This window comes from Sorex araneus, chromosome 10 (assembly GCF_027595985.1).
Source record: "Sorex araneus isolate mSorAra2 chromosome 10, mSorAra2.pri, whole genome shotgun sequence".
Classification (NCBI taxonomy): domain Eukaryota; kingdom Metazoa; phylum Chordata; class Mammalia; order Eulipotyphla; family Soricidae; genus Sorex; species Sorex araneus.
The window spans coordinates 56,625,039-56,647,494 of NC_073311.1; the positions used below are offsets into that span (position 1 = coordinate 56,625,039).

At 40.4% G+C, this 22,456-nt stretch overlaps 1 protein-coding gene across 1 annotated transcript in view; it reads right to left on the reverse strand.

Annotated features, from left to right (window-relative positions):
- The window catches only part of SLC15A5 (solute carrier family 15 member 5), a 92,874-nt gene that overhangs the window by 52,619 nt on the left and 17,799 nt on the right, over positions 1–22,456 (reverse strand). Inside the window, exons 3-5 of the mRNA XM_004611363.2 lie at positions 20,216–20,385; positions 9,121–9,341; positions 4,087–4,273 (exon numbers count right to left, since the gene is read on the reverse strand). Coding sequence (XP_004611420.2) covers positions 4,087–4,273; positions 9,121–9,341; positions 20,216–20,385 — 578 coding nt within the window. The remainder of the gene's footprint in view (positions 1–4,086; positions 4,274–9,120; positions 9,342–20,215; positions 20,386–22,456) is intronic.

Below are 22,456 nucleotides of genomic sequence, written 5' to 3' on the forward strand. Positions count from 1 at the left end.
CTCCGTCCCTCTCGGAGAGCCTGGCAAGCTACCAAGAGTATCTTGCCCGCACAGCAGAGCCTGGCAAGCTACCCGTGGAGTATTCTATATGCCAAAACCAGTAACAACAAGTCTCACAATGGAGACATTACTGGTGCCTGCTCGAGCAAATCGATGAACAACAGCAGGACAGTGCTACATGGGTGGGGAGAGAATCCAGCATACCTGGCATGAAACCAGACCTCTGTCCTAACCCAGTACCACATGGTCTCCTGGATGTTATCAGGTGCAGTCTGAGCATCCCCAACAATTTCAGGGTGCAGCCCTGGAACTAGCTGGTGTGGTTTTGGGGCCCCCAGGCTACTGGAGTGGCCCAGGTATCTCCAACATGCAGGGCCTGAGCAGCATCCTGGGGCCCTGGCATGGAACCACTGGGAGATTGGCTGAGAATTGCCCGTGGCTCCCAGAACCTCCTGAGTACCACTTGGGAGCTTTCTCCAACTTCTTGCAAAAAAACAAAAAAGACAAACCCCAAAAACAAACAAACAAACAAGACCCATAAGTCGAGACTTGTCCAGGAGAAAGTTCCTTATACAAAAAGTGAATTAAGAGTGACAGGATGTGCCTCAGTGGAGCTGTGCTTGCCTTGAACGTGTGAGACTCAGGATAGAATCCCTGGCACCACCAGCAAGAAAAATACCGACAGACATAAAATGGATTTAAAGTCTTTTAGTTATTTCAGTCACAAAATATATTTTCTAAATAACTGATAGTTCTTTATTTTTAATTTTGTGGGGAGACCGTTGTGGCCCACACGCAGCAGTGCTTGGACCTCTGGTTCTGTGCTCCAGAATCACTCCAAGTGGTGCCTGGGTCACCATAAGCAGTGGTAGGGATAGCCCTGGGGTTGTCAGTAAGGCAACCACCTCACTTCCTGTACCATCTCACCGTCGCCTTTTTATTTGTTTGCGTCAGAGTTCTGTATAGCTTGGAAGTTCAGACTGAATTATTATGGTACCGTATAAGACTATCAAAGTTTTGGGGCTGGAGTGATAGCACAGTGGGTAGGGCGTTTGCCGTGCAAATGGCTGACCCAGGTTCAATTCTCAGCATCCCATATGGGTCCTTGAGCACCACCAGGAGTGATTCCTAAGTGCATGAGCCAGGAGTGACCCCTATGCGTTGCTGGGTATGACCCAAAAAGAAAAAAAAAAAGACTATCAAAGTTTTTAGCACTTGGCTGTCTAAATGTAAGCTCCATTTTGTTCCAAATTCATTTTTTCTTCACTGTGTGTTTGCGAAGGGTATGTTTAATGTCTTATTTTTATTTTGTTCTTCATATAGTTATTAAATTCTGATTTTTGGATTTCTACATTGGTAGAGGGGGGAAAGCCCACTTTTAAGATTTAAGGATTGTCCAAATGTAAAAGATTTATAGTTTGCTTAAATCTGTTACACTAAATAATGTCATAGGTATTGGCTTGAGAAATATTTTTTAAAAAGTTTCAGAGCTAAAGACCTCCTACAAAGTAACTAAGTAAACAATAATTACAAAATAAACAAAGGTGAGTTTTTTTGACTTAGCATTCTTTCCAAAATCAAATTTTCCCTGTGATGTAAACTGGGATGATTTTGTTCAAGATTTTTACAAATAACGGGAATTTTATCCTCTAAAATGTAGCATCTACAAACAGAGAAATAGCAAAAATTATAAAACAGTGGGTCACTAGAGGAATATATGGGTTCCATTGATCTTTGAAAAGGTGCAATTAAGAATCAGTAGTGGATTTGGAGCAGAAACAGTTAGATGCAAGCTGTGACCATTCAGTGGAATGATTTCTCAGTTAAAGGAGAGGGCAGCAGAGTAGCAATGGAGCACTGTAGCACTGTCTTCCCCTTGTTCATTGATTTGCTCGAGTGGGAACCAGTAATGTCTCCACTGTGAGACTTGTCATTACTGTTTTTGGCATATAGAATACTCCACGGGTAGCTTGCCAGGCTCTGCTGTGCGGGCGGGATACTCTCGGTAGCTTGCCAGGCTCTCTGAGAGGGACTGGAGGAACTGAACCCGAGTTGGCCGAGAAAACAAAGCAAACAAAAACAAAAAACATAAACAAAAAGCAAAAGACAAAACCAACCCCAAACCAACACAACCCACTTACCAGCTCTAAGACCTCTTGGATAAGGAATTGAAGAGAGAAAAGGTTGAGGGTGTTTAATGAACTCAAAGAACAATAGTGGAGACAACCAGTAAAATACAAAACAACAGCAAAAATGAGAAAACTATATTAAATGTAATCAAATATTGTGAACTAGTATCTTGGGTAAGTTAAACTCCTTTTGTGATCTGTTCATGTCACCAAACGCCCAACAATTAGACCTGTGATAGCTCCTACCACTTGCTCACATTCACGGAGCTCTAGGCACTGGTACCATCCTGAGTGACCTCAGAAGGCTTGCAGGGCAAAAGAACCCAAAACTCACGAAGGTTGTGACCCTCAGTGAGAAGAATAAGTGAACCAGGGGACACAGAGCTCAGGGGATTTTCAGAGGTTTCCCGTAGGTGCTCAGTGGCAGAACAAGGCCCTGACTGGACTTTGGTTTCCCACCTACACCCCTTTGGTAGCACCAGAGCTTGTCCCTTTGTTCTGTGACAGTGCCAGAAAGACAAGGCTAAGCAGAGGACAGTGTGATCAGAATGGATGTCAGCTTTGTCTCTCCCTTTTCAATTGGTGGCATTTAATTATGGTTTGTTGATTGTCTTCTGAGTAAAAAGTCCTAAGATTTTTTTGGTTGTTTATTTGTTTTTGTTTTGTGGCCACACCCAGCAATGCTCAGGGGTTACTGCTGGCTCTGCATTCAGGAATTACTCCTGGCAGTGCTCAGGGTACCAAATGGATACCCCGGATTGAATTTGATTTGGTCATGTGCAAGACTACCTGCTGTAGTCAGAAGTCTTAAGGTTCTTTTCTTTAAAGGATGAGAGCCAAGTTTTAATGTTCTCAGCTATAACACCACCAATCCCAAGAATGAAATGGTATTTGTGTGAGGTAAAGAATGTTTGGACTACCCTTATTGTGATGAACATTTTGCAATGTACACATGTGTCAAATTGTCACACTGTGTGCCTTAAACCTACACAATGCTGATGCCAATGATATAGAATAGAGCTGTTGAAAATGTTAGGGAACGTCGCTCCATACCGTACTTTTGTACCCACTGATTTACAGTGCTGACTTTCAATACATTTTGCTACTAGCTCGTAAGTGAATGCTCCTCAGCAAAAACAGACACCATATTTTTGGCTTGTTATCTTATTATTGTTATATCATGCTTTTTTTTTGTTTTAGGAGAGAGTTTCTTTGGTTACTTCTCAGAACTTCCTCCTGGCTCTGTGCTTAAGGATCTCTCCTGGTGATGCTCAGGGTACCAGAGATAGAACTGGGTTTATCAACAGATCAAACTGGGTTTGGGTTTGTCAATTTACAGTGTTAGAAATCAAACTAGGTTTTGTCACATGCAAAGCAAGTGCCTTACACCTATATTATCTCTCTGGCCCATCCTGTGCTTTTTTTTTTTAACCTGATAAAGGTGTTTATTTACTTATTATTTTTTCTTTTTGGGTCACATCCAGAAATGCACAGAGGTTACTCCTGGCTCTACACTCAGGAATTACTCCTGGCAGTGCTCGGAGGACCATATGGGATGCTGGGAACCGAACCCGCGTTGGCCGCTTGCCATGCAAACACCCTACCCGCTGTGCTATCACTCCAGCCCCCCTGTGCTTATTTTTAAGAGCATTCTGAGAATTGACTTAGGACCAAGGACAGCCTTCCTGAAAGGATAAGACCTTTTGGCAGCACAAGGAATACCGTATCTAACAGGAGCATCATCTAAAGAAGCACAGAGACAAGGAAGAAAACGAGTCAAGGACATGTGGACTGAGATTTGAGAAACTGGATACTAGCACTCTCCAATTCACCTTCTTCCCAGTCTCTCAAAATCAGACTCTACTCTAGAACCATGCTGGAATGCTAGCAGAGCATGTTTATGTTTTCATTTCATCACATTGTGAACAATTTACTTGTGCTGAAAAGTCGTACTCACTAGTGCATGCTGACAGGAAACGTCCATCTCGTGTAGAGGGATGTAGGCAGTTGCTGCAATACTCCATCAGTGGAGCTAGAATTAACAGAGGTAGGATGCTGGTGATGTTCATCACTGCAACTGGCAGGAGAAATCCATCCCAATTCAGGTTGGAATGCATGGTCTGCAGATAGAATCCTGAAGGAATCTGTATTGGAGAGGAACCAGCCATATCTTAGGACAGTGGTTTAAATTTGGCCAAATAGCTCTGGGACAGGAGTTCCGTGTCTGGTAGCTAGTCTGTCATGGATAAGCTGGCTGTTCCCCAGAGATTTAAAGTCCCACGTGTGAGCTGACAAGGGGTAGTCAGAGCTATGTGGTACCAGGAGTTCTGTTAGGTGTATTGACAGTCCTGTTGCTTAATATTGTTTTGGTGCCACATGGAAGGTGCTTGAGACTTACTCCTGGTTCTGTGCTCAGGGGTTTCTGATGGTGGTGCTGGTGAGACTCATATGTGTTGTTGGGGATGGAATAAGGGTCAACCACACGCAAGGCAACTGATTTTCCCCTTACATCTCTCTGGTCTCTTTTTTTATAAAATAGAAAAATATTGTTTCATCTCATCTACTTGATTTTCCTTTGAAAACTGACAGTGGCTCTGATTTTGTGCATTGTGTTTTGTATTAAGAAGTTTTGAGCTCTTATAAACACTGACCTTTTTCTTTAAAAAAAAAAGTAAGTCAAAACTCTGTGGAAGCTTAAACATACTTGTTTTCATTCTGATTAAAAAAAACCACTGGGGGCAGGAAGATGTTCTTTCTGCAACCTACATTGGTGGCTCACTAGATATGATACACTTTATTCTCCAAACAGAGGAGCCAGTGTTGAACTTCATTGTTTGTCATCAGCTGTCTTTGTGGGCCCCTGAATTGGCCTAGTTTCTACCAAGCACACAAAGCAGAGAGTGAAGCTATCCTGGTATATACACTGTCCTTTTGAAGGAGTTATGTGGCATTGATGGACCACAAAGAGAACTCAGGGAAGATGGGCTCCAACATCAGCACATGGAACATAAATGCTCCTGTTAAAAGCGCATCCTTTTAAAAATAGTCCCAATTAGCTACAATCCTCACCCAACTTGGATAGTACCCAAACCTTTTGTTTGAACTGATTCTCGGGGGCTGAGGAGACAGTACAAGGGATGGGACACGTGCCTTGCAGGTGCAAGGCCCTGAATTTGATTCTCAGTACTGCTGGGTGTGGCCCCGTTAGGCTGCCAGCACCACTGGGCCCAACACTGAAACTTTAAGTTGGCCAGCTATCTGGGAGGAACACATGGGAGCCAGGAGAACTGCTGGGGTCTCCATTTCCCCTCCCCCACAAAGAGCCAAGACCCATGTATTGGGTCAGAAAAGGGGCATTGCCTTCCCTGACTCTCGTTCCAGGCACTGCTGTCCTCTCCAGCATGCCGTCATTCTATCCTTCCCAGAAAAACACAATGCGGTTGGATGGCTCATAGATGATGTTAACTGAGTTGTGTTTGAGGAGCGGATTCATCAGACTAGTTTTCTGATGGTCTGTGTGCCACCCTAGAGACCAGCATCCCACTGGGAGACTTTGCATCAACCCCCTGGTACCACTGGCTCATGACTAATCTCTATCACTTATACATGTGAGAGGGTCCAAGGATCGTCTGTTGTCAGCCAACGTGGCAATTCAGGAGCCCACGGGGTGTCAAATGAACACTGTTAGCTGCCCACAGCGGAGACTGGATCTCATGTTCATGGAAATTATTCCCACCTCTCTAAGTATGTCCTGCAGATCATTTATTATCCAGTCTTCATTTTGTCCCTTGGATTTTTTCTTTGTTTGATTTTGGGCCACACCTGGCAATGCTCAGGGGTCACTTCTGGCTCTGTGCTCATGAATAACTCCTAACAGTGCTTGGGAGACGACATGGGATATTGGGGATCGAACCCAGGTTAGCTGCCCACAAGGCAGGCTCTCCATCCTCTGTACTGTCTCTCCAGCCCGATCCTTGATTGTTAACCAGAGCTGTTTGAGGTGGCAAGAGAGAAGGAAGTAGTAGTTCTGTTCTGGTTCAATAAAAATTTTAAGCACATCTCCCCCCCCCATCAGCAGGAAATGAATTGTTATTTTTTAAAGTGTTGGCAGCAGAACTACTCTGCCCGAAAGGCTCCCGGCCCAACGTGGAAGTTTCTGTTAGGGATTTCAAATGAGAATTATTGTTAATAGGAACAAAGTTATTATCGACATGAATCACAGACATGGAAACCTGTTAACTTAATAATGTGGCAAATGTACTATTAATCTTTAGTGAAGCAATATTAATCTATCGCCTAATCTAGGAAAAGGCTCCAGTGTCTTGAAAGCTTGAAATCATTCCTGCTTCTGCCTCAAGTTCTGAAATCATCCCCGTTTAAAATTTTAAAGACTTTTATTTCATACAAGCCTTTGAGTATTCAGAAATAATTGCTGTCAATAGAAATTCATTTTCACCTTTGAATGGCCGGGAATGTCAAATGGCAATATCGTCAGCCTTAATATCAACATATTTTAAATGTATGTCTTGGAACTGAAGGTCAAGAATGGCCACTAAATTTAAAATATGGAATCCTATGATGTTTTATTCCAGAAACTTTGATTACCTTCACTTTAGTGATGACTTCATCTGGAAGCAAAAATGTACTTTCAGGCCACCCCTCTGGGCGCTTTTCTCTGCCTCCCTTGAGTATACTCTAACCATGTTTTCAAAAAGTTTCTGGCACAATATTCCCATAGATCACCATGGAAAGTATATAGATTATATAAGGGATTCTTTAAAAAATTATTTATTTTTAAATTGAATCACCGTGGGATACACTGTTACAAGGTTGTTCATGATTGGGTTTCAGTCATCTATTACTCCCACACCTGTCTCTTCACCAGTGTACATATCCCACCACCAATGTCCCCAGTTTCCCTACCATACTGCTCCCCACCTGTATGGCAGGCACTTTCTCTCTCTTACACATATATGTACAAAAGAAATATATAAAAATATACACATACATACACACACATATATACATATATATGTACATATATATAGGATTCTTAATCTAGTCTTAGAAAAGCAGCCACAAATGCTATCAAAGGCACGTGGACATGAGCCCTTATAGCTGGTGCTGCCTCTCTGCCACTTATCTGCAGAGTCATTATGAGAAAGTTGCTAAATGTCTCTTAGCCTCAGACCAAGAACAATCTCAACCAATTGGATTTGCTATGGGATTAAAGTGGATATCCTGTCGTCATCTTTGAGAAGCTATTGCATAATAGGTGCCCAATAAATATCAGATGTTGTTCTCTGCAATAAACTAGTAATAATTTAATAATGATAAAATAATAACATAATTTTGCCCTATCAGTGTCTCCATTCTAAGATGTTTTATGAAATTAATGATATGGGTTACATTTCTGTGTCAACTGCTGTTGTAGAGTTAAGAGGGAGATTGGATCTGCTAAATCAGGGTAGCATTCATGCCTCGCTTACAGCAAAGGTTGACAAACTTTTCTGGAAGGGACAGAGAGCAATTATTAACCCTCATAGATGCTTTCTCGTGCACTGAAGTAACCCTTCTCCTGCGTACATAGACAAAGTATGGCAAACACATGAAAATGGCTATTTTGCAAAAACTCTTATGACACTGACTTTTGGATTTCAGGTGATTTTCACATGCCACAAAGAGTTTTCTTCACATGTTTTTTTCAGTAATATAAAAATGTGAAAAACAGCTTTCTGAACATACAGTGGGGGGCGCAACAGGGGACTCAGTAAGCAGTAACCGTTTGCTCATTCCAAGTTTCGATATATGCCCCATGTGTTTTTATATTCTCATAGCAACATCATATGAAAATAAATGAACAATTATATAAATAAGTGAATGGTATATGTTTAGAAACAACTAGTGTCTGCCCTTCCTTTCAGTACTAATGTGACCTACCTGTTCGCTCCAGAATCACTGAATGTTTTATAGCCTTTTCAAGAAATAAGGTTTTTGGGCCAAGAGATAATACATGGTCAGGGTTGCACCCAACTCACGTCTGATTCCTGGCACCACATGACCCCCTCACAGTAACCAAGCGCATCATGGAGGCCCCCAACACTGGTAGTGAGGCCCAGGGAACCCCAGCACGGCAGGGCCTGAGCAACTCTGTGTCCTCTGTTCTTTGCATTGAACTTCTGGTTGCTGGCCCAGTTGGCAGAGAAATACCACTGGGCCCCAGTACCTCCCAAGCACTGCTTGGGAGTCCTGTATCCCCCATCCCCCAAATATAGCAAATGATGAGTGAAGTGGTTTCTAAGTTTCCTTTCAGTTTCATTGTTCCCTGATTTGTTGATCACAGATTATTCATTCATTAGCCTTCTAAATTCTAAGTGGAGGGTGAGTAACAATTATGTCTCAAATTTCTCCCAAGAGTTTTCAAATTTATATTTCTTCATAAGTAACTTGATCGTAAAACATTCAAAATAATATGAACCCCATGCAATTCTATGAAGTACTTTGGACTCAGATCTTTCTCTGATTTCTCTAGGGACCTAGGGACTGATTAACCGAGGAGCTAAGAGTGGGTGGGGAGGGAATCGCTCGCTCATTAGTACTTATTGTTATGAGTACTGTGGAGGTGGTGCTCAAATTAGTCAATCCAGCTACTTCTAGTACCACTTTTTAAAGGTTTAATGGGGGAGGAAGGCCAAACCTTTGACTGAAGGGAAGTGAGTAATGGCCCATGGAGTTCATCTCTCTCCTGACTATACTGAAGTACTTCCTGTGTGGACCTCGGCAGCTGTGATGCTACAGGAGGAAGCAGATGCCCAGCTTTTCCAAAGCATGCTTTTGCGGCCCTCTTCGTTCCTGAAATTACAGTCTGTGCTCATCAGAAGCCTTGGTAGGCTGACCGCCCAACAAAGCGTACAAGGCACCTCACTGAGGTGAAACTCGAGCTTCCTTTTCGCGTTACCACGCATCCTTCCGTAGCGGGTGGAATCCTTACCTGCACGACACACATTCTGAAGAGGATCTGCAAGGTGAAGAGCAGGAGCAGGATGACAAAAGCCTTAGTGCGTCCCACATGGAGGCCCCTGGAACAGCCGCTGTTCTCCCTCCTGCCCTGGTCCAGCCAGCTTGTCCTGCACTGCACAAGGTGCGAGGATTTTAAGCAGCATGTCTTCAGGGCGTCAGAAAGTACCCCAAACACTTTCAGGGCGGAGCAACCTGAGAGAAGGGCAGAAAGGATGTATTAGTCAAAGAATGTTCCTTTGGTTTTCCCCGTGTCAAGCAGGAAGGCGACAGCTGCAGTCAAATGACTGAGAAGGTATCAGGGCCCATGGGGTTGAATTCAAAGAAACAGCTTCTGACCAGGGTCCTGGCATCCTTGTGACCAGCCCAAGGTGGTGCCTGACAGCTGATGTGAAAAATGAAAAGGCTAAGATCAGTAGGAACATGTTAGAAAGGAAAGAAAGGGGACCCAGAGCAAAAGATTTTTTTTTCTCTCAGAAGTCTTTAACTTTAACTCATCAATAAATAAGGCAACCTGAACTTTCCTTTATAGCCTTAGCACCAGGAACTACTTTTAATGTAACTGTTTGCATAAATAATTCTCATTCTCCTTGTCGGAGAGATGGTTGTTTATTTTGACACAGAGATCAAGGGAAATGTATTCTCTGTTTTGACTCTTTTGTTGTATTTCAGATAGAAGGCTAAACTTTGAGCCCTTCCAAAGATTTTATCCATGTTGATAATATTTCTGAAAGTTCAGATCGGACAAGGTGGCTTTTGATTTTTCCAGCAGTCTTTGGGCTTGTATAGGGCTCATGTTAGTGTCTGAAGCTTTTTGTGACTTCAGAGGTTAGTTGTCATTTATTGCTCATATTTGTAAACCTCATTTTTGTTTCCTTTATGATATTTTAGCTTCCACTTTTTTTCGGTGGATGGGTGTAGGATAACATAGCTTCAGGTGGTTTAGGCTTATTGGGTTACTCCCCTCACAGTGCTCCCATTCCTCTTTGTTTATTTGTAGCTTCTTTCTTAGTGTTCTGTTGACTTGTAAACATTGTTTTTCTCTTCTCCTTGAGTCCTTTGCATAGTTTATTCAGAGCAAGTCCTTTTTGTATGGACACAGGAAGACTTAGCAAATGTTATGCTTTTGTAACCTGGGAGTCATTTGACTCTACATGATATTTTCCTCCTGGGCATCTGTTCTCTCGACCTAAGCCTCAGCTGCCCTTACTTCCTAGCACCCCCAAAAGCAGAGTCCTGATGAGGGACGAGACGGACCCAGGCAAGCGGTGAGTTGTGAGCTACCCTGGCATCGAGATGGGCCTGGCCAAAGTGCCTAATGCTTAACTATAAGTTAAGAGCTTGGTCATGGACAAATGCTGTCATGATCCAAACAGTGATAACTAGATTTGGACCCTGCTAGGGTTAGGAGTGATTAATCTGGCCTGAGTGCTGTGGTCTGAGTCTGTGGCAAGATGTTGCCAGGAGAGCTGCCTTGCAAGCCTCAATGTATCTCTTGCCATGTCCATACAAAAATAACTAGTATTAAGATGGTAATAAGTGTTTGGACTAAGGAAAGGAAAAAAAACCTTAAGAGTCAGGAAGGGCTTTAGAATGCCCTGCCCTCAGGAAGGGCTTTCTTATGTTGATTTTGCTACCTGGCTGGTTGTAGCCTAGAGGGCAAGGTGAGAGAGACAAGGAGGAGGAGAGAAGCCAGAAAGAGGCAGCAGTTGATCCAGAGAGAGGCCAGAGCTGGGAGTGCGGGAGATGAGAAAGATGGAAGATTGAATAAACGGTAACTAATCAGCAGCCAGCTTGGTCCTCGTTCTTCCTTCGCCTGTCCTTGACCACCGGCTGTCCCGATCCAGTCCACCCGCTGTGGTTCCAGAGCACCGAACTCGGGTGGTGAGACAGAGCCGCCCGGAGAGCCCTCGAGTGCACTCGCCCCTCGGCGAGCTTTAGTTTTTTACAGATGGGCCCTAATAGAAAATCCTGATGAATTAACAAATAAGAAGGACTGTTGATGTATACAGAGAGTAAGATGCTTGCCTTTCATGCAACTGACCCGGTTTGATCCCAAGCACCCTATATAGTCTTCTGAGAAGTACCAAGAATGCGCTCAGAGCACCAAGAGTAAGCCCCAAGCACCATCAGATGGACCCTTCCTCCAATAATAGATAAGATAGTCCCAACTAGTCAGTTGGGGACCCATCATGTATTACAATTATTCAGATACTCCCTTTAACTGGATAAAGACTTCTACAAGTTACACAGCCACTAAATCATGGTTGCAAGGATAATGGTATAATAAATGTGAAAATGACTGTGTATCTCCAAAGAAGGCTTCTAGAGAAACTCAAAGTATAGTTTGATTGTCATTTTGATTATGCTCAAATCTCCTATAATGAAATTTCAGAATAAATGCACTCTAACCAAATTCATTTAAATGCTAGAGAGCATTGGCTTTGTGTTTAAAGAATATGTATTAATTTTTCTTTTTATGGTTATAGAGTGATTATATTGATTTGATTGGGTCTTTGCTTTAAGAGTTGTAATAGACCTATTATGTCAAACTTTGATTAATTGAAGAAGCTTGGGGCCTGGTAATTGGATATGGAGCCTTTCACCTCGAAGTCGCTGAATCAAATCCAGTTCAAATTGGTAATGACCAAGAATGATTACAGTAGTGGCACTTTGTTGGCCTCTGTGAAGTGTGTTTAGTCCAAGTGGAAGGATGTCGTGCTCACTGCTGGCTGGATCTGGCCTAATAGCTGAGTTCCTGTGACCTCTGAATCACTGCATGAGACACAGCAAAAGGCAAGGGATTAGGAAGACCAGGGAACAGGAGCACCTGTGAGGAAGGATGTTTATGTCCCTTAGGAAAAGGAATAAGGACATCTCTTCATCATTGCAATTCTGCCATTGCTGGGTAGCATTGCAAAGAGCTCATTTAACTTATAGTTAGTTGAGAAATGACAATGAAAAAGTTTAGAGACTGAATTTTTTCTCTATTGTGGGGCCCACACCTCAGTGGCTATTTCCATCCCCGTATCCATAAATTGCATGGTATCTGGGAATCAAATTCCGGGACTCCCATGTATGAAGCATTCTGGCCCTTTGAATCCTTTACTTAGATCTGGAGACTGAATTTGAACATGTCTTGGCTAGAAGACTTCACCTCTCTTCCCTATCAACTATTCTCTGTTTAACTCTTGAAAAATTTTCTTTTATTTGGGGCCTTGTCTGGCAATCCTCGGGGTTTCCTCCTTATTCTGTGTTCAGGGGCCACTCCTGGAGTGCTTGAAGTATTCTATATGTTTCCAAGGGTCAACCCTGGGCCAGCAGGTCGAAAGACAAACTCCTGTCCAGCTAGTCTATCTCCCTGGTTCTGTTATTCAACTCTTGCCAAATAAATTCTGTGGGGGAGCAGGGTTATTACTGACACTGATCCAACTTATTCAATGATTTCAAATAGGCTTCATTATAAAATGACAACTATTTGTAGCATACAAGACTATTTCAAGGCTATTTTTTCCAATTTCCCTTTCCAGTTATAAAAATCTGGGGACTTTTGTTGAATATAATGATTCCAACTTACTATTTTCATTTTGTAGACACAAAACACTATTTTTTGGAAGATAAACTTGGATCTTCTCTTAATGCATGCTAAATTGATACCTACTGTCTTATTAGACAGTTAAATATCTCTGCCACCTTATTTCTAAAGAGGCTTAGGCTAGATTATTCCTAAACTGTGGTGAAAGATCAATTAAAATTTTCCTGACTATCATGATAAATACTTTTCTGAAACATGATAAAAATGAAATACCCAAGGTATTAATTTTTTTTAAAGACTTATAGGTCCTGATATTTAAAATATTGGATTCAACAGACTAACACATACATTTTAATAAATATTTCTATATGTATTCCCTTACTATTTGTAACTATTATGTGCATGCAAGTCACAAACAGTTCACTGGCCACCCTTGCCCCATGAGCCAAATTTTGAGAAGAACTGGCTTCCACTGAATACATACTACTAACAGTGACTTTAAATAAGAATATAAATAAGTAAAATTGCATTTTGAGGTGCTACGAAGCAACAAAAACAAAACAGCTCAGACAAGAAATTATTAAGCATGGGTGAGATCTAAACTCGAGCTAACTGAAAATGCACATAATTGATACCCAGCAAATGTGAATAAAACCACTCTTTCATTCACCAGATCTATTAAGCTGAGACATGCTTCAGGGAATTTTCCAGACCCAGAGAATGTAGCAGTGAACAGGATCTACAAACCCCTGAGTTTTCTTTCACTTGGGGGAAGACGCTACACAAGCAGGAAATTATTAGTCAAGTTCAATAATGAAGAGAAGACAGATGGCTAATATGGAAATCCATCACGGGGTAGCATGCAGAGTTAACCTAAAACATTGAAATTTGAACTAAGGATAGACTGGTGGAAAACAGATCTGGAAGCGGCATCTCCCAGAGATGGACATAAGCCAGGAGAGGTTGAGAAACAGCCCAGGAGTCAGTAGCTCAATTAATGAGATTAGAAGAAGATAAGATTCCACAGGTGGTCAAACTTTGGAGCACAAAGAAAGGAATTCACAGTTTCTCCTCAGTGTTGTGAAAAACCATTAAGAAGGTTTGCACAGAATAGGTATAACCTGCCATGTGTATTTTTTCCAAAATTTCCTCTGGAACTCTGGTAGTGGGGTGGAAAATAGATTTTAGGAACTAAGAGAGGAAACCGGAGGAGGATGATGAGGAAGTAGTGGCTGGACACAACAGTAGTCAGGGGGTAGAATAGAGTATGTTTTAAATAACCAATGTGATTTTTTTTTTTTGATGAGGGGGTCAAAGAAATGAGAATTTTTAAAAAATGAAATCACTGTGAGATATACAGGTACAGTTATTCATGTTGGGTTTTGGTCATACAATGTTCCAACACCCATCCCTTCACCACTGCCATGACTCACCACGAATGTCCTCAGTTTCCCTCCTTTGACGACCCATCCCCAGTCTGCCTTTCCTTCTCTTTCTCTCTCTCTCTCTCACTTTCTATGTCTCTCTCTCTCTTGCTCTCTCTCAAACTGAGAAGACTTGATGACTCAAATTTCCTGTTAAACAACATGAGTGCTGGAGACTTGCAGTGCAATGACTTGCAGACAGACAGAGTCTGCCTACAGCTGGCGGATGAGGAACTGACTTTTGGTCAGGTGAAATCTGAGGCTGTTATTTCAAAATTTGGTCTCATTGGAAGATAGGACATTGAGTAAAGTTAGCCAGGAGACAAAAGACAATCAGGATAATCTTACTTTTCTGTAGAATATAGAGTACTGAATGAGGACATGTACTGTAGTATAAAGACGATGCTTGGATCACTCTAGACCCCAGTGTTTAGAGAAGAAAAAGAAAGAGAAGGGAAGCAAAGAAATCTAGTGGGGAAGAAGAGAACGGGTGAGCAGGAATCAGGAATTTGGTTATACTGGTGATATGGGCGAGGGGTAGAGCCATATATCCAAAACACAGATTCAACACACTGAAAACATGATATCTAAGCCACAACCACTGAAAGTTTGTAATATACGTGTCAAGGTGACAGGTGGGGAGGGGGAAGGGGCTGGGAAGGTAGGGAATACTGGTGGATACAAATTGACACTGGTGGTGGGATTGGTGTTGAAATATTATATACCTTGAAGTCAATTATAAAAACTTTGTAAATCACAATTCTTTAATTAAAAATATAATTTTTAATTCTTTAACTAAAATATAATTCTATAATTAAAAATAAGAATAATAAGATGGGTTATATCACTGGGGTATAAAGAGCATGCCTTGCATCAATCATTGAGTTTGATGTTTAGCACTGAAAAACAAATAATAATATTTAGGGCCAGTGAGATAGCTCAATGAACTGGAGAACAAATATTACATGTTGGAGACCTGGGTTGGATGCCTGACACTATATATGATCCCCTGAGCATGACCAGGAACAATTCCTGAGCACAGAGCTTGAGATTAGCCTTTGAGAAAAAAATCGAAATCAAAATGGTGAAGAGGAAGTCAGATTTTAAATTTCAAGGAGAGATGAGAAGTTAATATGAATGTGAGTGTTTGGTGTGCTGCAGACACTGCTGAAAACCATGGAAGTGGAAATTACTCGAAGAAAAGTGGGGGTCGGAGAAAATATGGGCGACTGGGGTGAATCCTAGGGTTGGTTACTTCATTACTTAGGAGAAATCAGAGGGAGAGAAGTTTGCTGGGAAGACATTGTACAAAATGGTTTGTGAGTCTGTGGGAAGGAAGTAACAAACCTAAATTTATCAGCTGGACTCTGAGAAAAAAAACAGTGTCCTAGTTAGAGAGGCCAAGGAAAGACTCTGCACTCATCTAAGGACAGCAACAGCTGTCCCAGCAAGTCCAAAATGCCATCACTGACTGTTGGGAGGGAGATCCTGTTGAAAATATCTGAGTCTAAACATTACTCCACCTCCACGGATTAATCCATTAGACTTAATAGAAAACTCATACCTTCTGTACAGATAATTTGGGGTGTCATGTAGACTCAGCCTTTAAAAAAATCCATTGTCATTATAATTCTCAAATTGCTTTTCAGCACAGGGAGCAGAAATGGAAAGTTGGAAAAAAAAAACAAAAGAGTGAAAATGCAGCAGAAGTTCCAGTTTAAATGTGCATGGCAAACACACCGGGCGTGCACGTTTTAAATAAAACAGATGAGCTCTTTTAAATGTTTTATTGCAAAACTTAAAAATTGTAGCTATTACTACTTAAAAAAATACTTTTAGGAAGCAATTTTTCTATTCTTTGTACCTTTAAGTCCTTGGCTCTGATGTTCTGCTCCTCTGACCTTGATCTAATCATGAATATCTATGCTACTTAATTATAATAAAAAAAAGCCTACATTGCACTCTAGATGGTAGATGCACATTTTTTCTTCTTTGGTCACCTGCCAGTTCTCAAAATTATAGCAGTGGGAAGAAATGCAAATGAAGGCCGTGCTTGACAGCTAAACATAATGGAATGCCTCGTCCACATTTGAAAAGTTACCTTAAAATAAAAGGTAGCATATAAAAAATCATTTCTTTAAGGTCACCTATGGCTTTGAATTACAGCTTTGAAGTATTTCCAATTTAGTCATCAGAGAGAAAGAAGCCAAAATAAGGATTATATACTTTTGATAGAGGAACGATAGAGTTTTCCTCTTTCGTCGTGGAATGATTTTATAACTCAGACTAGAGAACACAGCCAAACAAAAACAAGTCTGAAGTATTTGTTTTATGGAGTGTTTTGTAAACCCTGAGTGGATATTACTATTAATTTTACTTACAACTAATAAAATTCTTCTTGTAACTGTTCAAAGAAAAGGATGCCTTCTCATAATGCTAAAATATTCAGGGAACGGATGACAACAGGCTCAAGGCAAGCAGTTGGTTGCACTGATCTTTATTACTTGAAGAATTGTATTTCTTCATTCAGATAAAAATGTTTTCAAATAGGAGTCTAGAAAGCGAGAGGGCAGGTGCTGAACTGTTCATTAGGAAATATAAATCTCAAATATTAGAGAAAGGATGCATTGTACATATAAATGCACATGTGTGTGTATATTTAGCATCCCACTGCAAATTATTTTATGATTCCTCCTGGAAATGCCATGTTTTCATTGGTTAAAAGTTTGCATTTCCTGTTGTTGACTGTTTGGAGCCAGCAGAAACTCAGAGATTTAAAAAAATTTCTTTTTTGCATATTGAACCACAGATTACAAGAGATTACAAGAGAACATATATGCTCGGCTGTCTTCCACAGACCACAGAGGAGTAGGGGCAACTGTGGATGGAATTTTCTTGTTCCAATTTCTTGTTCAGTGTCTCAGTATGTAGTGAACAGAATGAGCTCTATGTTGGGAAGCAGAAGGTATCAGTTATGGCTCCACTTTGACTATTTTCTGCGGTCTTAGGCAAGTCATTTTATATAAGCTACGTTTCATTTTCCAAACCCAGTTTAATGATAGTAAACATTAATAGAACATGTATCACATTTCCAGAATGAAACTTCTGTGTTCAAACATAGGATTAATACAATGTAGTAGATTAAAAAAATGGTAAAGCTAAACTTAGGGTACTATAGAGGACAAAACTAGAAAACCTGGTTTGTCAAAGTTTGTTCTGTGTCCCCTTGACCTTACTAGTATGGTCAAAATGAGTAAGAGGCAAAAACATTTCATTTTTAGAACGCACACACGCACACATGCACGCATAAATGCACACACACGTACCCAAAGAAAACATGAGTGGATTTATTTATTATTTAAAAGCACAGAAAACTTTTCCACCATGATTAAAAATCTGGACACAATAAGGGAGACCAATGAGTTATAAGCAAACTTCCCCCTCTAAGATGAAAATGAAATCTGACAAAGTCTTACGCATGGAAAATAATACAAGTATTTAAAGATAGCAATACAAGAACAGGGTTAAAAGATCTATGAAAAACGGGGTATAGTATTTGCAACCTCAGCCTTGGACAACAGATTAGTAATATCCCCAATATATAAAATAGTTTAAAAAGTGAAAGAAATTTTGCATAGTTTTAGGGAAAATGTTCAGGTGTATGAACTGAAAAATTTTCTCTATAGCCATGAAAAGAGGCTCAACAAGTCTTCCTCTTTCAATATTTTCTGATCTTTTTCGCTTTTGGAACATACCTGGCAGTGCTAAGGGATCTTAGCACTTCTGGCTCTGTGCTCAAGTCCCACACATGGTGGAGTTCAGAGGACCATAGCAGGTACCAGGGATCAAACCCAGGTGGGCTGCATGCAAGGCAAACACTCTGCCCACTGTACTACTGCTCTGATCCCTCAATTATTCCTATAATAAGACTCATGTCGTGGCCAAACAGAGGCAGTGAGGTCAGAGTACCATGTACGGCACTTGCCTTGCATGCTGCTGACATGGGTTCATTCCCCGGCACTGCACATAGTCAGGTGAGTACAGTCAGGAATGACTCCTGAGCACCAAGCTAGGAACAAGCCCTGAGCACAGATAGGTGTGGCCTCAAAACAAAATTTCCCAGTGAGACACCATTGCCAACCCTTACATTGTCAATCCTCTCCTTTGTGAGGGAGAATGGGGAAATCAGCATCCAACATTTTTCAGTGGAAGTACAACATGGTACTCAAAAAGAGAATTTCAAAGCAATTTACTTTTTTAAATTTAGCAACCCTTCTAAAATCTTCTTAAAGTTAATATGAGGAGGGATATAATGAAGTATTCATCAGGATTCATTTTATATAACAAAACTGTGGAAACAGCTCACATATCCATGCTATGAGAATGGTAAAATAAACAACGCTTCAGCACACAATGGTGTACTACATGGATATTAATAGGTATGAGGAATACTTCTATAGTTATAAGCACCCCCTAATTCACATTAAATTAAAAATCGGGTGAGACAAAGTGTGAATCATGCATTTCTTCTTATATAAGAAGGGGAGAAAATATGTATGTATGCATATGAGCACACTTACATACAAACATTAAATAAAGTTTTAATATGTCTCTTTTGTTTGTTAGATTTTGGGTCACACCCAGTGGTGCTCAAGGCTTACTGCTGGGTCTGTGCTCAGGAGTCACTCCTGATGGGCTTTGGGTACCCTATGGGCATCCCCAAACAAAAATAAGCAACACTCCCCCAAATTTTAAGTTCATGAGTTAATGACCACAGTTTAAAATTAAACAATAGACCGCTTTTGGAAGATGTTAAAACTCAGCTCATTAATTTAAAAAAATCTAACAATAGAGGGGAAAAATTGACATTTATCTTCTTTTCCTTACATAAAAGGAATGTTTATATAATCAGCAAATGGGATTTTTCTCTTTATGAAATCACTGAGGCTAATTCAAAGTGGAAGATAAAGACCATCATCACTTTGCAATTCCCAATGCACTCTTGAATTTGGGCAGGTCTCACCCATGGGTGCTGTCCACAGGGATAACCAGACATTTTGCTTCCTGAATCAAGTCCATGACACTATCTATGAAGAAGTTTTACTCCCGTAATTGGGATCTCATGAAGTATCCAGGTCAATCAGACAAGTTACAGTACAAGTTGAGAACTTGTTGGGTGACACCAGGTGGATTTAATCAGCATCTCCATGTCTCCAGACTATGAGAATATCAGTCAAATGACCAGATTTGTCATTAAAGTCAATTGAAAAAGTGAGATAGCAGTCAAGGGGTGGAGGGGAGATATATGTGGTTCAAGAAACATAGGTGCTGTTGGAAATAGATGGACTTTAGAAAAGTTTTGATTTGAATAAACCATAAACTAAATAATTTTTTAAATGAAATTAATCAGAGAGGTTTTCATAGCGACCTTGATTGCAATGTTTGTTATTTGTAAAAGTGATATTGCAATTATTTTACATGGACTGGAGCGATAGCACAGCGGGTAGGGCATTTGCCTTGCATGCGGCCAACCTGGGTTCGATTCTGCCATCCCTCTCGGAGAGCCCAGCAAGCTACCGAGAGTATCCCACCAGCATGGCAGAGCCTGGCAAGCTCTCTGTGGCGTATTCGATATGGCAAAAACAGTAACATGAAGTCTCACAATAGAGACATTACTGGTGCCCACTCGAGCAAATCAGTGAACAACAGGATGACAGTGCAACAGTGCTATTGTGCTACAGTATTTAGCCCTTATGGAAATATGTACACACAAATTAATGCTCTGATATCTAGATTTTACTTGAAAATTGCAAGGTGAAATGGGGAAAAGTGATCAAGGATGAATTAATAATTTCTGAAGCTAAGAGTTAGACTTATGTGGAGTTCATATTTTTTCTAATTTTGTGTATTTTAAAAATATTCCATTTTTTATTTTTTTAAAAAGGAAAATAAAAGAATAAAGACCATCACTAATCTTAAAGACACTTTGCTATCATACACAATAACTGCCAGAATTTACAAATTCTCTTGAGTTGAAAAAGTTCTTAATCAAAGATGTATTTAGAAACTAGCAATAATTAAAAGATTAGTGTAAAATGTGATTTACTTACATTTTTCTGGCTGATAAATGAGGTTATAGTGCACCATAAGGAGAGTTATCAGAGCCATAAGTGTAGAAATGAAAGGAAAAAGTAAAACCAGAGGCCAGGCTCCAGAGTATTGGATAAAAGATATTCCCAGAAAGACTGCAGTGGCATTTAGATTCATGATCCAATAAGACCTGGGTATGCAGATAGATAGAAATAAAAATGCCAGTGAGTTACTGCCAATAACAATTGCTAATTTGAGTTCACTTATTTTGTTTCTTTATGCTCTACAAGTGAATGAAAAGCACATGGTGTTTGTTCTTCTCTGACTTCAATAAGCATTACAGTTGTAGGTCCTTCCACATTATTGCAAATGAAAGGATTTCATCCTTTTTGTAGCTGAGTAGTACTCCATTGTGAATGTATTCCACAGTATTTTCACAATTATCTGTAAAAGGCAACTTAGGTTATTTTCTACTCTTGGATATTGTATAGAATGTTAAAGTGAACTATGAGTGCCTCTAATCCCTTTGAGTTAATGTTTTTGTATTTTGGGGACAGATACTCAGAAGTTGAAGGAATTTCAATTTTTAATTTCTAATGAACAGCTTTCATAATGTTTGCATCAATTTATATTCCCCCTATAGTGTACAAGGGTTTCCTTCCCTCCAAATTCCCAACACTCCTTGTTTTTTGTTATGGGCATAATAAGCCAATAATGAATCATTTATATTCTTTCATGTGAATGTTAGCTCTATAATGGCAGCATGTTAGTTGGATGAGATTTTGAAAACACTCTTTAGTGCGTGCATGTGTGTGTGTGTGTGTGTGTGTGTGTGTGTGTGTGTGTGTATTCGTTTTGGGTGCTCAGAGGACCTTGATGGTCACTTTTGGTGACATTTGGTCAACCTGGTCATTGCTAGGGCCTAAGGATGGGATTCTTCTTTGGCCCTAGGATGCAGAGTACCATGAGGACCACCCCTAGCTACCCTGGAACTAGGACTATACTTGGCAATACTTAAAAGGTTATGTGGTTCCAGGGATCAAACCTGGATTGCTTGCATATGAGGCATGGGCCCTGACCCTTGTACAGTCCTATTATATTTCTTCATTTGTGTACATGGCAGGTATGACTTACCAACTTCATCATTTTGCTTCATTCCTATTTAGAATAGTTCTAGAAAGAATGTTTTTTCCCCTGCCATACAGTGGAAGCTCACAACTTTTTTCTATAAAGGGCCTGGTAATAAATATTTTAGGTTTTATTGTCCATGAAATTTCTGTTGCAACTATTCAATTCTGTTTCATGGTGGTATGGAAGCCAGAGAAGACCTCAGTGGGGCTGGAAAGATAGTACAGGGTTAAGGGGCTTGCCCTGTGCACAACCACCCCTGATTGGATCCCCTGCGCCACTGTGTGGCTCCTTTAGAACCAACAAGTAATCCCTGAGCACCATCAAATAGACCTAGATCTATCCCCAATCTCCAAAATCTCTCAATGAATAAATCTTATGAACCTGTAAATTTTCTATCATTAAAAATTAATTCTTCCTTCTTATTCCACTTTTCAAACTGCAGTAGAACTTAGGCATACCCAGGTTATATCCAGACCTTGTATTAACCGTCCAAATAGGTGTCTTTTAAACTGGATGTTTTCATCTAGTTACTCCTCAAAATCATTATTAGTGCTACAAAGACTACTAAGGGTCTGGTTCACAAATTCTGGGGTGATAATTGTTGTCTCATCCTTTCATTAGCTCTGAATTCTGACCTTAAAATTCCTTTGCTGAAGAAGGGTGCAAGCATTAGCTTAAAACATTATTGAGGTAAAATGAAATAAATAAGATTTACTGAGTTGAGTGCTATGGTTTTATGATAGATGTTTCAGTTGTGCAAAATGCTAATAAATCTAAGATTTAGAATACTTAGCATCATCACTAAAATTGAACGGACTTACTGGTTAGTTCAGATTTACCCAGGATACAAGAATAATCTCTCTTTTGATTAACTTAAATGAGCTGATTAGAGGTCTTAATTATTTAGCAAAATCCTTTCACATTTGCCATGTAGCATAATATAGGCAGGGTAATATCCAGTCATTTACCATATTCTACTGGGAAGAGAAAGATCATGGGGTTATGACCACATTCAAGGTGATGGCTCTGTCAAGTCTGGAATCCGCTGAGGAATAGTTATCCTATCACGTTTCTTCTATATTTTCTAATTGGTCTATTTTTGTCGACTTTTTGTCCTTCCTCCACCTATC